The sequence below is a fragment of the Scleropages formosus genome, chromosome 9, assembly GCF_900964775.1.
Source record: "Scleropages formosus chromosome 9, fSclFor1.1, whole genome shotgun sequence".
In the NCBI taxonomy this organism is placed as follows: Eukaryota; Metazoa; Chordata; class Actinopteri; order Osteoglossiformes; family Osteoglossidae; genus Scleropages; species Scleropages formosus.
The window spans coordinates 604,421-621,317 of NC_041814.1; the positions used below are offsets into that span (position 1 = coordinate 604,421).

The 16,897-nt window shown below is 43.5% G+C and overlaps 1 protein-coding gene across 2 annotated transcripts in view; it reads left to right on the forward strand.

Annotated features, from left to right (window-relative positions):
• Nucleotides 1-3,179: 3,179 nt before the first annotated feature.
• The window catches only part of LOC108919869 (insulin receptor-like), a 72,429-nt gene continuing 58,711 nt past the window's right edge, over nt 3,180-16,897 (forward strand). Inside the window, exon 1 of one of the 2 annotated variants that reach the window (XM_018728184.2) lies at nt 3,180-4,539. In XM_018728184.2, the coding sequence (XP_018583700.2) occupies nt 4,458-4,539 (82 nt within the window). In that variant the 5' untranslated portion in view covers nt 3,180-4,457. The remainder of the gene's footprint in view (nt 4,540-16,897) is intronic. The other variant, XM_018728185.2, reaches the window with a different exon arrangement.

The following is a 16,897-nucleotide window of genomic DNA, read 5'->3' on the forward strand; positions in this document are numbered from 1 at the left end:
TGACACGTTGAAACTGCCCTCAGACTCTCACGTTGAAAACAAGGGCTAATGTGAGGTTGATAGCGCCGGATATAGAAACGTTCCCGTACGACAATCTAACAGCAGATAGGACATGTTAAGTGCTGAAAAATACAGTACAAGCTTCGCTTCATGTGGGGGGCGCGGTGGCGCAGTGGGTTGGGCCACAGTCCTGCTCTCGGGTGGGTCTGGGGTTCGAGTCCCGCTTGGGGTGCCTTGCGGCGGACTGGCGTCCTGTCCTGGGTGTGTCCCCCTCCCCTTCCGGCCTTACGCCCTGTGTTGCCGGGTAGGCTCCGGTTCCCCGTGACCCCGTATGGGACAAGCGGTTCTGGCAGTGTGTGTGTGTGTGTGTGTGTGTGTGTGTGTGTGTGTGTGTGTGTGTGTGTGTGTGTGTGTGTGCTTCGCTTCATGCCGTATCTAAGGAGCAGGTTAGAGTCAATGATCCCATAATGTTGTCAGCAAGCGTGTATTCGTCAACGTCCTTCCCTTGTCTTCTCGCTCTGGGGCAGCTACAAAGAGCCGTGTTTACTCGCATGTATTCGCTTACGCTTTTTCTTTTATGTAATTGCAGTGATGATCACAGAAGATTAAATCTTCATTTGAGAATGGAGACGTGGTGGATGAATGAACATAAAACTGATGGCAATGTGCGAATGCGCTCGCATGTGCTTGAGAGCTTTCATCGCTTTCGAGTAACAGTGAACGGGTGTAAACGTGTGTGTGTGTATGTATTTATGGCTTCACCCCCTGCACCAGCTCCCTGCACACTGCTACCTTGAAAGCGCTCATGAGACATGCTTCAAATGGGAGCCCTCAATTACAATGTACATCGAACCAGCACACGCAGGGGCGTCTAGGGTTGAAATACACCGACCCGGACTCCAGAGCGAAGCTGTGCGGGACGGCCCGTTTTTAAATTGCGAAGGTTTTCCTGTTTTGCTCAGCCTTGATCGCACCACCGTCTGCACATCAGCAGCCCAAAATGTGGCGGCTCCCATCCTACACGTTCTGTATTATCTAGAACATTCTCCAGTGCCGCCTGCAGCCGAAAGGCAGTACTGTGACGGAACAGCTCCAGCAGAGCAGCAGTTAGCGAAGTTCCAGGAACAACCACAGCCTTGATCACAACTTGAGCAGTTTGCTGCGATGCACCACAATTAGAGGGGCAAGACACATTACCACAATGTGAAAGCAATTAAAAGGAGTCCTTTGCTAGGACACTTGGTCCTTTAAATAAGTAGACTTCTTGGTTTATTCAAGCTTTTTTACAAGGAGATCAAGAAATATGTTCAACAAGCAGAGTTGCCCCTACGTCAACGTCAGATTTACACTGTCAAAGGCGCTTTAACGTCAGCAGATGTGTTTCCCACTTACTGCTCGTCACGCTTTACTCTTGGAACCTGTGTACAGTTCTATAATTTTGTCTGCCAGAATGTCTTGTCAAATATATTTCTGTGTGACTGACTTGACAGCAATTTAAGGTTTTGAACTAGTCTCATACAGGTGAGTAAGGCAACAGCAGTGCTGCGGAGAAAACGTCACAAGGAGACTTCTGACACTGAATGCACTGTGATTTTTTCTTTTTTTTCCGCCAACTGAGGGCACAAGTAAAGAGTTCACAATTGAATCCCATGTGCATCAGATAAGCCTGCAGATTGAACTCACTTATAGTCACTAGGCTGGTGCTTTTCTCCAAAGCAATTTACAACTATTTACCTACTTATAAAGTTTTTTTTTTTTACTGGAGCAATTTAGGGTCAATGACCTGCTCAGTGGTACTACAGTTGAACCTACCACGTAGGAGTTTAAAGGCAGCAGCTCAAACCACTACAATAGGCTCTACCCACCTTAGCCTTTCTCTGGATAATGTCCTTGGTCTAGATAGTCACTGTCAGAATTAAACCTTGTCAGCTGAGTATCATAATCTTTATTGTCAGAAACCACTTTACATGACAATGCACCGTTTCACAGAACACGCTACATTGTGTGGTGCAGAGTACAGCCAAGAAGTAACACACCTTTCGTCGTTCTTGTGGTAAACAGAGCTGGGAGACAACGACAGGTTTTACTTTCACCACACAGAACAGCGAGGAGTTATTACTGTGTGTCGAACCACACTGATAGTGAACATTTCCTCGTTCTTGTTGGGTTCCCCATATGGACTACATCACAGTACTCACCTAGTTGCATAAGGTTCTCCTGCAGCCTAAGGAATTACCGCTCTTGTTTCTTGTTCACTGTCTGTAGCTGCTAAACAGTTATGGAATACATTATCTAAAATACCACAAGAATGTCATTCATTCAAAATCACTGAAGGAGTGTGTGAGAAATGCATGACTCTAAATACTGTGTTTATTTCCTTGTCAAGCACTACACTGTATAAGGCTATTTTGGATCATCTGATGAGGGAGGATTATTCTCAGAATTTCATTCAATATTATCTGCAAGAGCCCTTAACTCTTCTCACCATAACTTTCATAAAAAACCATAAATAAACTGAACCCCTAAACCACTTTAAACCTTGTCTTGAAAACATCTTTCAGCGAGGTTTCCGAAGTTGATCCTTCTTGTATAACTATTTTATTGTCATTTAATTTTCATTTTTCGTTGTCGTCTTTTACTCAGTTGGTTTTACTCTACTCAAAAGTCATATGAAATTAATTAATTCGATATATTTGTTTTATATTGTATTTTTTTAAGTATTTTTTCATTTTATTTTATAAACACTTTGAACACAACAATACAGATGCGTTAGTGTATTATTATTTTAATCCATTTATTCCCGTAGTGTTTAAAAACAACAAATACTCAGTAAAATTGTAGTAGAGGGACAATGTGTGTACGTACTTAATATTGTTAGAATTTACGCAATCTATAAATTATCAGAGAAGTGAAATAAAATAGGATTTTGTGTAAATTTCATAATTACACAAAGTGAAAATTTATTTGAAAAAGTAAGTACGTGAAAGAAGTATTTTGATTCTGAGTAGAACGCGGCTAAGGGAATGAAACATCAGTTAATGTTGAGGAGGGAGACGCGCAACACTTGCGCACATGACGCGAATCGCTCTCTGGCTCTAGCGGCCGTCGCTCTTTCAGCCAAAGCAAACGGCTCCGGGCTCCGGCTCCTCGATCCCCACCGCAGTTTCCAGGTCGCCGCCCGGCACACCAGCTGACCGGCGCTCCTTGTTTACCGGCGGAGGGAGACGCGGAGCGAGCGAACGGGCGGGGGAGCGACGCACACACACGGGGTTAGAGGAGCCATAGACTGGGGAAGAACTTTTTCGCCTACGGCAGATTGTCGGTCCGTCGCTTTTATTTATGCGGCGATCCCTTTTCCTGGAGATACACGTGTATCTGAAAACAGGGAGAACCTTCTCCACAGGTTCAGCGACTGAGTGAATAACAATTACACCCCTCGGACTTCTCAGATTCCAATCATTGTGCGGTGCGGTGGTGGCTGCGGCTGTTTGTTTTTTTTTTCTCCCCCTCTTCCCTTTCTTGTTACTCGCGCTTTGATTTGGGGATTTCTCTTTCTTCCATCATCACCGGAAGGAACACTTTGACTTGGACGAGGCTCATCAGGCGACGAGAAAAGAATTTTTGCGGCATCTTTTCGTCTCGTCGTTCTCGTATTCCGAGGAGGAGCTCCGTGGCGTTTGTTTTCCTGCTGGATCGCTCGCGTAGAGCACGTTTCGGTGAGAAGTAGAAGAGCAGAAAGACAGACGGAGACCTGTGGAGTCCAACTGTGCGCCTTGTGGCAGAACAGAAGGGGGGAAACTCATAATTAATTATATATACATGCGAGAGACAGAAAAGTGATCGCTGACTAGTAGTGTTCGAAGCGACCTTTTCTCTGACTGAACTGAGAAAAGAGCGATCGCCGCCGCCGCCGCGTCTCCTCCTGCTTGTGAGGGACGGACCGTCGTCGGACGGCGCCGCTTGTAGGGAGGAGTGTCGCGCTGCCGCCGCTGGAGGAGCTGCTCCGCCGGGCTCTTCGGGCTCCGACGCGACGCAACGCGACGCGAGCGCACGAAAGCAAGGGGAGGACCGCGACGCGTCCACAATGGAGCCCTTGAGCAAGAGTCCGCATCGCGCTCTTTAACGCTGCCTCGTTTCCTCCTCACCAACATGAGAAGCTGAGACGTTCTGGAGATAATAACGACAACAGTGATATTATTGATAATAAATACGAAGCACGTCGCCGTCGAACTCCTCGGCCTTTCTGGCCGGGGTGGTGGGGAAGAGAGGGACTGACTCCACTCGCGGCTTTTGTTGTTTTTGTTCTTTTCTGCCCAATTGTTTGTATCAGAAATTGGCCAGGCGTGTAAAACTTGTGAAAATTTGTACCTCTACTTGAGGTATTTTTGTAAACATTTGAAGTTTATATCCTCTTTTTTTTTTTTCTTTTTTTTAAAAGAAGAATAACCCGATTCAAAATGCGCCTGAAGGCTCCTTCGGCGATTGTTTTGGTCGCTTTTACGTGCCTTGTGTGCAACTGGGGGCCGATAACTGGAGAAAGTAAGTAATTATTTATTTATTTTAAAATACTTATTATTTCGCACAATGGACATTGCTGTTGTTTGTGACGAACACTCGCTTGTTGTTCTACGTCGAATGCTGTGTGTTAAGTGTTCACGTGGAGCCATGATTTTTGCAAAGATAAATCATTTAATTGCCTCTCGCTAGCTAATGATATTATTATTATTAAAATTTAAGCGAGTGTGTGATTTCGATCGATGTAAGTGCATCTTCCACCGTGTCGTATTTACTCCTCCTGGGGGAGCACAGTAGTGCTCAGCGCTGCACCGACGCGCTGCAGATTTGGAGAAGACGCTTCAACGCGCTCTTCTTCCACGCTGGTCTGTTCTGCGCTCCCGGGGACGCAAAGCGGAAAGTCGGCGTGAGGCTGCGCGCGCGGCCTGCTGCGGCGTCGCGAGCCCGAAGGCCAGATTAGCTCAGATTGCTGCGCCGCGGCGGTCCGTCGAAGCGCCGCCGAGCTGGGATTCATGGGAGTCGCTGGCGCGCGCGCGCGCGCTCGCAGGCCCCTCCTCGGCTCGCGCTCCTCGCGGAATGTAAACACGCGCGCGGTTCCGCCGTTCCGTTCAAAGCAAACGGGCTCTCGCTACGTGACGGGCGGCACTCGCTTAGTTGGCGCTCGAGCGCCGGCTTTCCGAGAAAGCGGAGCGGATTGTTAAATTTGTATGGAGAGAAACGCGCGACGTGCGAGTTTAGCTCCTCGTGCACGAGCGGCAGAGCCTTTACTTTACAGTAACGTGAGTACTGAGGCGCGCGCGAGACCGAGGGGGAGGCGTCAGGTGGCCATACCATAATATACCATACCGTACCCAGTTTTGCGCAAACACTACGAACAAAAAAAAAAAAAAAAAATCCTACATTTTCCGTAATGAAGCTGGACCAGGCTTTTGTGAATAATTCCAGGAAACCGTTTCAACGTAGACTAGTAGTAAAATTACTGAAACAACCGTCGTTCGGTTAAAATTTCTCGTCACGATTCTGTGGTGTCATGACATCAGCTCGGAATTGCGACAGTTAGGCTGCTTGCAGAAAATAATATAATTCTAATTCGACGATATAGCAGCTGTCTGTCTCTTCTTGGGGCATAAATGAAATGGCGAACCATACAAATAAATACATTGAGCAGTAATGTGTGTGGCAAAGGCGCTCGGTGTAGAACACAAGGAAGGGAAGGGAAGGAGAGGAAAGAAAGGTTGGAGAGCCAATGTGACCTGCTGTGAAAAATGAGCTGTACTTTTACACTTCTTGTGTGTCATAAATGCACAAAACCCCTTTTACAGCACGTCTGCGTGGGACCCGGGTGTTGGAAATTTGAACTTGTTCAACTGCTTGAACTGAAGAAACTGGAAATGTGTGGTGGAGTTGAGCACTTTGGTAATTACAGGTTACGACTGCAATAGTGTGGAGCAAAGTAAGATAGCGCGGTAATATGACAGTAATAGCGCAGTAAGCCACGTGAGTCTCGGAGAAGCCGAGCAGGTCCGTGTAGCACGTTTCATCAGGATGGTCGGCCTTATAGTTTCATCTTACAACTTCTTAGATATTTATGCAATGTATGACACATATATTCACATAGACAGATTTGCTTGAGGAGACTCAGCTGGCCTTAGATGAAGGATCAAAAACAGAAAAGCATCCGTTACATCATTTTGTGATGGAAAGCAAATGGGGACCGGTTTCAGGTCAGTCGGTCATCACTAAAGGCTGTGCGTGTTCACGTTTGAACATGGCCACTGTGTGTGTGTCATGTGTTGAGTTGCAGGCTTTACAATGTTGGAAGCTGGGTTACGTTCGGCACTGTCTCACGGCGCCTGCGTGCTGCTAGACATGGAGTCTGCATGGGTTTCCTCCTACAGTCCAAAGAAATGCTGTTCAAGTTCATCCATAGTGTGTGAGTGTGTTCCACTGGTGTGTGGATGAGCGAACCAGTGTAAGTAGTGTATCTACCAGTGTAAGTCACAGCAGTGAATAAGGTGTGTGGGCTGGTAACACTATATAGAGTTCATTGGAAGTCTCTTTGGAGAAAAACATCTGCTAAATAAGTAAATGTACATTCAAGAATGCCACCCCATTTTATAACTGGTCAACATGGTCGGTGTTTACTTCTAAAGCGCACAATGAGAGCTGTATTGATTTATTGTTCCTTATTCAAATAAGTCCACCAGGAGTGGCTTGGCTGCCCGTCACTGAGTAATTGCACCATGTTCCTTTCTGGGTCTTTGACTTTAACTGAAGCAGAATAGGTTCCTGCACTGTCTTTGTGCATCGCATTTTACTCTTTAAATGATGCAGGAGCAGGTGATGAGATGCTGTATTTCTGTGTGTTTGCTTTAGTCTGTAATAAGGTAAATGCTTTTCTTATAGTTGTTTTGCTGCTTTTGTTGTTGGCAAAACATAACGATTCAGTTTTGTTTGCGTATGGCTGGGGAAGCACTGAACCATCACGGTTTCACACATTTGTAAGCATGCAAAGCTGTGGTGTTACATCCTGATGATCTCAAGACTCAGGGACCATGCACAAAAGTACTAAAGCTGCTTTTACCACTTGTCACTGCGTTATATGCCCATACACACTTGCTTGATTGAAAGCCTTAACATCTGGATTGTTATAAATGGGTTTGAAGTGCAGCTGGTGTAGTATTTCACAGTGATGATATTTTGCGTTTTCTCCATCTAAGTACATTTATATTTCTGGTACAGAAAAGCAAAAAAAGCTTATTTATGGTGCTGAAGTGGAAAGAATACATAACTGATTGCCATAGGGAAAACGGGCATTTGCACTATATTAACGTGGGAGGAAAATCATTAATGCTTATTGAGGTGAGAGAATAACTTGGCAAAATGTTAATTATAATATTGATTTTAATGGGGTTTTTTCTTTGCTGAACAGTTGTTTATATTTGTTTGGCGAGGAGGATATAATGGGATGCTGACCTCACCTTTCTCCCTGCTATCGTTCTGCCGTTACTCTGTCCCCCGTGAGCCAAGCAGTGGCCCTCCATACGGGTAACTGACCCGCTTCAGCGTTCGGAGGAGAAGAAACAATGCAGACCCTTGGCCTAGCTGTTGCAGGGGGTGGTCCTGGGCTCACTGCCACTGCGCTACGTACAAATGCGACCGTTAGGGATGCTGAGGCCTTAATTGGGGGGAAGTACGTCTCTAAGCTGCACTTGTCCCGCCGTCTTCTGATGAGACCATAATGGAGCGTTAGCAGGATTCGGCCTCGATCTGACCCGGCTCGCGATTAGCTATGACTTCTGCTTTTTCGAGGCTCACCGCAGTCGCTGGTTTACGTAACCACTGGGATGCAGGAGGGTGGTCGTCACTCGCGCCCATTTCTCGCACTTTGACTCTCAGCAATATGTGGTCAAAAAGGATTATCAGATAATTTGAAAAATGTGAAGCTTTGTTTTGATCGTGTGATTCAGAGGTGTATATATTCACGCACTTCACTTATATTGTTTGCTTCCCTGCTTTCAGTTGCTGTTTTATATAATAAATTAGTCTGAAAATCGGAAGTAAATGTTAAACTTACCAACGTGTTAATTTACTGCAACTGTGATATATTTGTATTTGTGAGACATTAATGAATTATCACTATTGCATTACTAGGACCATAATTTATACACTATTTCAGCTGACCCCACTATGCGTGTCCATGTATATTAGTGTGACAGTTTAAATTACTGCCTTGCACAGACAGTGTTTGCTGCGAGTGGTAACATCTAGTACCTCATACTTTGTCTGCAGTGTTGCGTTTGTTTGACCATTCGGTGATGAGGTTCTTACAAGTTTCTTGTCGCTATAGTTTTGGTATGTTCCACTGTGTCTTAAACTCTGCACATGTTGTGCTGAAGTTTTGTGTGCGTGCGTGTGTGTGTCATGGGGTGTTTTGGCATGCACTTAAGCTAAACCTGTGTTCTGACATCTCAAGTGCGTGACAAGACAAATGGGGGAGAGTATGAAAATGAGCGCTGGGGATGTAGGGCCCCTTGCAGTTCCGCTCACACTGGTCAGGGTTGCGAGGGCTGCTGTGAACCTGCACACTCAGAGATTCATACTTGGATGCACACGTTGGACACAGCTTTGCTACAGTAGCATGAGCAGTAGAAAAGCACGCGGAGACGGAATTGGGACACCTTGCACTTTATACCATACGTGACGGCGCGTACGTGCTGCGGCAGTCATCTTGAGCGTTTGTTGAGGAAATGCTAGAAGGAGCTTGGTTCTATTTCCAATCAAAGCCGGGGTGGGGAGCCTCTTTCTCCAGGGAGCGTTCGGAGCACTCGGACAAAACATGACAAATGTGCGAGCGGGGCCGCGGCCTTCACACGGCACGTTTTCAGGCATGCGTGTTTGTTCCGGCCACCGCAGTTTAGGGTACTTCGGCGCTCTGCGCTGCACTGTGGTATTTTCCCATAATCCCACATTGTGGAATGTGTTTGAAGTGGCCCACCCTGTAGGTGTGTGTGTGTGTGTGTGTGTGTGTGTGTGTGTGTGAGAGAGAATGGGACTGGGGGAGGGGTGAGACCACTGTCTACAGCTCAAGTCTTGACTGACCCATTTTGCACAGGCTTGCGTGAGTTTGAGCAGCGTGCCTTGTGAACCTTCACAACATGCAGTACCGAGGAAGCCGCTTTGAAATTGTAGCTAGCTACTAGTTATTCCCCGAAAATGGTTGCGCTACCACTTGTCCTTCTGAGAAATGTTGCAAGCGGAGTTTATTTTGACAGTGTTATGTTCATATTTTTTTCAGCCTAGTGGAAAAGCCAAGTTTTTCCAAAGTGGGAGCGTGCTTTTTTGGATGGTTCTCCAAGGCAGCGAGCTTTGCGCGGCTCTTGGCGATCTCCTGTAAGACGAGTGTATGAGCTTGTATAATCGGCTTTTCCAGTTGTGCCTGTGAGTTTTGTTAAAGGCCCGCAGTATGTCATTTGTGCGCGCTGCAGCTAGGAAAAGGTACTTGCACCGCTCTACGTTTGGTTGGAGTGAGAGACTTTGTGGTTTTGAGCAGCGCTGCTCCTCGGCACTTGGGCCGTGGTAACGTTGCCAGGGATGGGTGTTTCCCCGTTCCTCAGCAATGTCCTCGTCTTCACAGCGTCAACCGCACGTCCTTAAATGTTTACGGTCTGGCTGTCATTACATTGAATTTGTGCTGTTAAAATTAAGCTCCGTTTTATTACGTCCTTACTCGTTTGAGTGTGAACATTTTTAACGGCATGCTGGGCGGTAAACCATTCATTTGGGGCACTTGATTCAGTTGCAGATCTGTTAGTCTGGATAAGCAAATAGAACTGTGCTGAATAAAGTGTTTGTGTCATTGCTTTGGTAACTCTTGGTTTTCTTTGGTCACACTCTTAATTGATTGATTGTACCTGGGGTACAAGGTTTGTTGGTTTCAGCTCCAGTGTAGAGCTTCTTTACTCTTATTTAGCTTATTTGCATATTTGCTTATTTACACCCTTTACTTTTTGTAGAGCATCGCTGAGCTCAAAGACAAAGGTGCTCATGGAGCTCTAGCTACACTTAAAGGTAGCAGTATGGACTGACATGTTTGTACCTTACAAATTGTACATCGCCCTTCCTGGACAGCGTGTTGACTTCGTGCGGAAACGGTCTCCGGCTCCATTATTTGTACCTCTGCAATATTCTCACTGTAACGTTGGCAGGTGGTACAGACTGGTGGTAATGACTCACTTCTGTATGGTGTCGTTTTATGCTGACAGCTGGAGTTGTTCCATGCAAAACACTTTCTGACCTCATTTTCACAGCAGTGTTTGGGTCCAGTTTTTGTCGAATTGTTTTAAAAAGTTGGCCTGAAATACAAATTTGTACAAAGTGTACCTTTTTGCATAGCGTCGTACAGTACGTAGCCCTGTGATCATTAGCCTTTTCTTAAATGGTATTGTTTGTAATCTTTATTACGTTAACGTTATGTATGTATGTGATGATATAACGTATGGTGAGCAAACCGTCAACGCAAATTCGCTCATGGTGTTGAAGTAATGCACGCGTCTGTTTATCTCTGCGATGCACGTCACTCTGGAGAATAGTGTCTGCTAAATGAACGCAAAGGTAAAGGTAAATCATCATTTTGCGAGCTTCTTTGTGTGGGATAGTGCAAATTGCTCAACATAATTGTAGTTATTCAAAAGTGTAACGTTTGGGACTTACTGCTTCATTACTTAATATTTAATTGTGAACATTTACATGTATTTATTTGGCAGACACTTTACGTTCAAAGACTTATGTAAACAAGTCATTTAAATTTTATTTTTTTTATATCAGAGTAAACGCAGTTATTAACTCTTCAGTTTAAAATATATAAAATTAAGTGACGTTAACGGAATTAACGTTTAGCTGAATGGAAATGGACAGGTTTCAAGATGATATTAAAGGTATTTTGAGTTTCTTGCAGTAGTGGGGGGGCATCAGACCCTCTACATCATAAAATATTAGTCTGAACCTTTCTCGTAGTTGCAATACATGTATGTATATAAACCTTTTGAGAAAAAATGAGGAGTAATAGTTAAACATCTCTTTGGTCACTGTTTTTCTGGAGAAAAGAGAATTGAAGAAGCAATTAAATGTGCAAAATGTTCAGCCCGTCACTGAGACTCTTGTTGTCATCCCCTTTCAACAAGGGGATAAAATAGGAACATGTTGGACCTTTGAGAGGTACTGTTTACCTCTTCTGTTAATGTTTGTGATGGCGTGATAATTTTGTAGTAGTAATGGATTTTGCTGTTAATTATTAACTCGTGTTTTGTTTTCTTTCAACCTTGTTCTGACCTCCATTTTGAACGAGAGCAATTTCACAGTTAAACCTGTTTGCGTGTCGAGTTCTTAATGTCGAAATGCTTTTCTTTGTCTGTTTGTTGAAGCATCTGACCGAAGCGAAGACTGTTGCCCCTTCGGTGTCGTACTGCGAATTTGGGTTGGCTCTTTGCTGCGCGGAGTGCTGTGAAATCCCACCTAGAGCAAATGTCCCGTTTGTTATCGTGAGCGCTCTCTCCGGGACCTGCTCGGAGCACCGTTTGGCCAATGGCAGTACGCTGCGTTGCTGTTTTCTTCCGAAGAGCGGGGCCTTGCGACAGCGCCTGACGGGTTAAGTGTATTTTAAGGTCGTCATATGACTGAAAAGTGGACCTTTGACTCGGAGCCCACTTCCAGTTGTTAATCATATGCAGGAGCGCTCCTGTAGCCACACACAACTGCCTACTGCGCTGAAATGGAGCCAAACCCAAGGCCTAAAAGGAATAAATTAAGGGGCAATTGTAAAAGTCAAACAGTTTACACATATGTTGCGAATGCCCCTTTGCAGAGTGTGTTCTGAAAGGGCTCAGCATGCTGCCTCTGTGCTGCGTATTGTCGCTGTGCAAGTCCGCAGGCCGGCTTTCGCGGGCAAAATTAATTTCTTGTAATTAGACGAGCTCAAGCTCTGGTTCCTTCTCCCAGCGCGGTGTGTTGTGATGATGTTTCCAGCCAGCACGCTCGTACCCTCAAGTGCTCCGTCATAAAATGTGTGTAACTCGAAAGCCTATTCTGGCACTGAAACTTTCCACATGCTTAGAGGGTAACACATTTGTTTAGTGGTTTCAGTCATTTTTTAAACAAAATTTTGTTCGAGGTAGTTTGCTCGAGAATTGGGAGTTGTACAAGAATATTTGCTAAATTCATTAAAGTAAAAAATTAGGAGAAATCAAGAGAATTAAATAAAATCTGAATGGCTGAATTTCAAAAACACATTTAGACCTTTGGATGGGGTTACTGTGCTCAAAACACACGCACAACGCAACCCTCTACTATAACATAAATGGTAAGGGTATTTCTATGGAAATATTTTTTTTGCTGTACTTTATTTGGCTTTGTGTGTCTTATTTCTCCAGTGCAGAGTACTCAATGATTGATTTAATCAAAAACCACAAGTGAAAAAATCTTATGGAGGAAAAGGGCAAAAAATAACCAATTGCAGCATTAGGCTTTAATACTTTTATGGTTTATGCTTTGAATTTTAGTATGAAATCTTTTCTAAGAGTTGATCATTGATTCAGAATTCATTTCTTAGTATATGTAGGGAAAAAAGATTTTACTGACTGCTGGACTGTTTTTGTGTATATATAAAGTTTGTGGGATTTGGAGTCTGTTTGCTACATTTACTCAGCAGCTGTGCCGGTGTGCTGGCTGGGATTTTTATTATTACATTTTTGTGCTGGAGTTGAAGGGGTTCATTCCTGTTGTGATTAATTTTTCACACTCCTCATACACACATGGTATGCCATCAGGAATGCCATCCCGTTTGCAGGGTGCTTTCATGTGTCCTGCTGACTGGGATTCCTCCCAGAAAGTAATCCTGAAAAATTACACATTTACGTGCAGTATTGCGAGCTTGCGTCCAGTGGTGTTTGAAACAGTGCTTGAACCGAAAGGTCTTTGTCACGTCTGTAAATCAAAATAAGCTCCATGGAGTGTACATAGATAGACAGTGAAACTAATTAATATACAGTGCTGCTAGAAGGTGTATGACGCTTTGTGTCCCTTAGTTCTACCCCAAAATTATTTAATCGGAACTAGTCTTTCTCATCTGATGCAAGTAGCACAGGTGCAAAAGTAAATGAACCCAGAGTTCGGCTATGTACAGTAGTGCTGGAAAGTTTGTGAACCCTTTAGAAGTTTCTTTATGTATAAACATGACCTAAAACAAGCTCAGATTTTCACGCAAGTCCTAAAACTAACTCAGAGACCCCAATTACACAAATGACACAAGCATTATAATTGTTGATTTATTTAAGGAAAATTAATCAAATGTTATATATTTGTGTGTGGCAAAAGTATGTGATCCTCTAGGATTATCAGTTTATTTGAAGAGGAAATTAATCGGCCGTTTCAGTCAACGGGATGACACCGAGGTGCGAGCGGGGGAGGTCCTGCCTTACTTGAAGAACAGAAATCGGGGGCTTTGCTGTCAGTCTGATCATCACAACACAAGTTTGTGGAAGTGTGTCACGGCTTGAACAAAGGAGATTTCTGAGGACGTTTCTAAAGAATCCAAACTCCTCCAGTCCGCCGTCAGGCCGACTGTGTACAAATGGAGGAAATTCATCACCGTTGCTACCCTCCCCAGGAGTGGTCGATCAACAAAGATCGCACCAAGGGCGAGGTGCGTAGTAATTCGGGAGGTCACAAAGAAACTCAGGATGTAACGTCTAAAAAACTAAAGGCCTGTCTTGCGTTAGCTAATGTCGGTGTTCATGAGTTCACCATCAGAAGAACACTGAACGACAATGGAGTACGTGGTAGGGTTGCAGGTAGAAAAGCACTACTCTCCAAAAAGAACATTGTTGCCCATCTACAGCTTGCTAAAGACCATGTGGATAAGCCAGAAGGCTAATAGAAGAATGTTCAGTAGATGGATTAGACCAAAATTGTACTTTTTGGCTCGATTGAAAAGTGTTATGTTTGGCGAAAGGCAAACACTATTCCAGCATAAGAATTTTGTCCCATCTGTGAAGGATGGTGGTGGCAGTGTCGTGATTTGGGCCTGCTTTACTGCCTCTGGACCAGGATGGCTTCCCATCATTGACAGGACTGTGAATTCTGAATTGTACCAGCAAATTCTACAGGAAAATTTCAAGGCATCTTTCCATGAACTGAAACGCAGCAGAAAGTGGGTCATGCAGCAAGACAACCACCCTATACATACAAGTCGTTCTACTAAAGAATGGTTAAAGCAGAAGTTGGTTTTGGAATGGCTGAGTCAAAGTCCTGACCTTAATTCTATGGAAATTTTGTGGAAGTTCATGTGAGGAAGCCCACCAACATTCCTGAGTTGAAACTGTCCTTTAAGGAGGAATGGGCTGAAATTTCTCCAAGCCGATTTGCAGGACAGTTACCGGAAACGTTTAGTTGCAGTTATTGATGCACAAGGGGGTTACATCAGTTATTGAAAGCCATACACAGATATAGAACATTGGATTATTTTCCTCAACAAAAAACGAACAAGTTTTTTTTTTTTTTTTTTTTGGTCTCATTAGTTTAATTGGTTTTCTTCATCTAGTTTTAGGAATTGCATGGAAAATCTGATCATGTTTTAAGTCATGTTTATGCAGAAATAGAGAAAATTCTAAAGTGTTCACAAGCTTTCAAGCACCATAGTAAATCACGATCATGTATTTTATGTTTAACATTTCATGCAAGTACAGTGACCCTTCCTATAGGGTTCACATACTTTTAAGCAGCACTATTTATTTATTCAGTAAAATGAAATATATTTTTTTAAAAAATCTAAACAAGATTTGAAAACAGTTTTTGCAATATTATGTTAGCTGAGAAATAACAATGAATGTCAGTTATGCACAAAATGCTGAGTACAAGTATCAACTTTGTAAAATACAAAAATAATCTTATGATCCAGTGTCCTTCAATTTGGAGAAGTCGGCCCTCCCCAATGTTCACGACTTGTAAACTTTTTTTTTTTTTTTTTTTTTTAAAATTTCATTTCAGTGTCATCCATGTAAAATTGCAGCCCATCCGCAAAAGGTATGAAACTTGTGTTACGTATATAATTAGACGTCTGAAAAAAGTGGATATGAAAAGGCGAGGGTTTGTAGGTGTTGCGCTTGTAAATGCTCTGCAGAAAGTTACTGGGTTTGGCATCAAGCTGTGGAAGATGATGTTAGGTGCAGATTTTGCAGCAGCTGCTTACATCGTCAACATTTGAGTTATTGCGTGAGTAAGGACGTAACGTGGGGCCGTTCAGGCTGGCGGCATCGGTCACGATCGCATCTTGTAATCTCCAAGTACGTTTGTACAAAAGCAACATGTGCATTGGCTGCAGGAGTGTGTATTCTTACATTTTGAAAGAGAAACTTATTGCAGCTTACTGCAACATTTTTTCAACTTATTTGTGGCGGTCAGTATTTTATTAATAATTAAAACGGTGACTTGAAAGTTGAGGAAATGGCAGCATGTATGTATAATATAAATTTTGTATGTATCCATACAAAGAAAAAGTTGGCGTGTGGCTGTCACTGCTATGTCAGTATGTGCGTTTTGCGTAAAAATGGGACTCGGTTGAAATATATTGATTTTGATCTTGGGACTTTGAGTAGTTTATTATGGATTTCCACTTTACGTAGATTTGAAGATCACCAAATTGAAAGTGGGAAGTAGTCTTTTGGGGGAAGTGTGTAAGGAGTATGTAACACTCGCGACCTACACCCGGCAACTTCTTCAGGGAGTGCGTTTGGTGGCACTTTTGAGAAAGGAGTCGAAGTCCTGCTGCGACTGCCAACAACCAAATCCCAGGCCCCTGCTGAGCCTGGCGGCCGGCCAGCGAGCCAGTTTAACCATGGTTTCCGATGCTGTTGCTGAAACAGTAAATCTATTGTTGATTGTTTTTAAAAAAAAAAAAAAAAAAAAAAACTTAAATACATATACACACAGAGACATGATTTTCACAGCTTTATATTGGTGTCTGTGCTTCGATCGGTGTCTTTGCTGTGGAAGTGGTGCAGTTTGAAGGTGTATGTTGTGCACCCAAGCTGGTGTGTGTGTGTGTGTGTGTGTGTGTGTGTGTGTGTGTGTGTGTGGTGTTGCAGCCACTCGTGCAGTTGAAGCTGGAGGGTTATGTTACCCACTGCACGTGTCGCAGCACTTGGTCCTCGGTGGAATCTGGGGAAGGTGTCTTCCTTGCAAAGGCCCCCCACACGGACCCCCTAAGTGCATAAGTGGTGGTTGAAGTGATTCTTATTCTTTTCAGTAGCACGAACGGCAGATGTGAATCTCAGCTGTCTTTATTGCGTCTTTGTCTCCTCCATCTTTCTGTCCGTGCTGTTAAAGTGCCGTTTGCTGACTTTGTGCAATAATCTCTCTCCAACGTTCAGCTAATTTTCCCATGTTGTTGGTTTTTTGCACTATGAACCTTTACACCAAGTAACTGGTCATACAGCGGCTGAAGGGTAAAACTTGCAGTTGTTATGGTCACCATGTTAGCAAGCATTATTTGGAATCAAAAGACTAGCAGTTACATGTAAAAAATAAAATTTGAGTATTCAGTAACAATAAATATACAAGATTTCATAAACATAAAATGTAGATAAGCCCTTTACAAAACAACCTAAAATTAAAAATCTTAAATTATTCAAATTTTCGGTTATAAAAGCAGTGCAGTAGTAACTTAAAAGACTGAGTGCAATTCAAAGCTGGAACAAAATATTTAATTTCAAGTCATTTCTTGAATTGAAAAAAACTGAATTAAAAATATTTATAAGAAGCTTTATTATTTGACTAGAACTGTAACTTGAGTCAGAGTGAATTCTCCACAAGTGAAAGGTTCAATTAC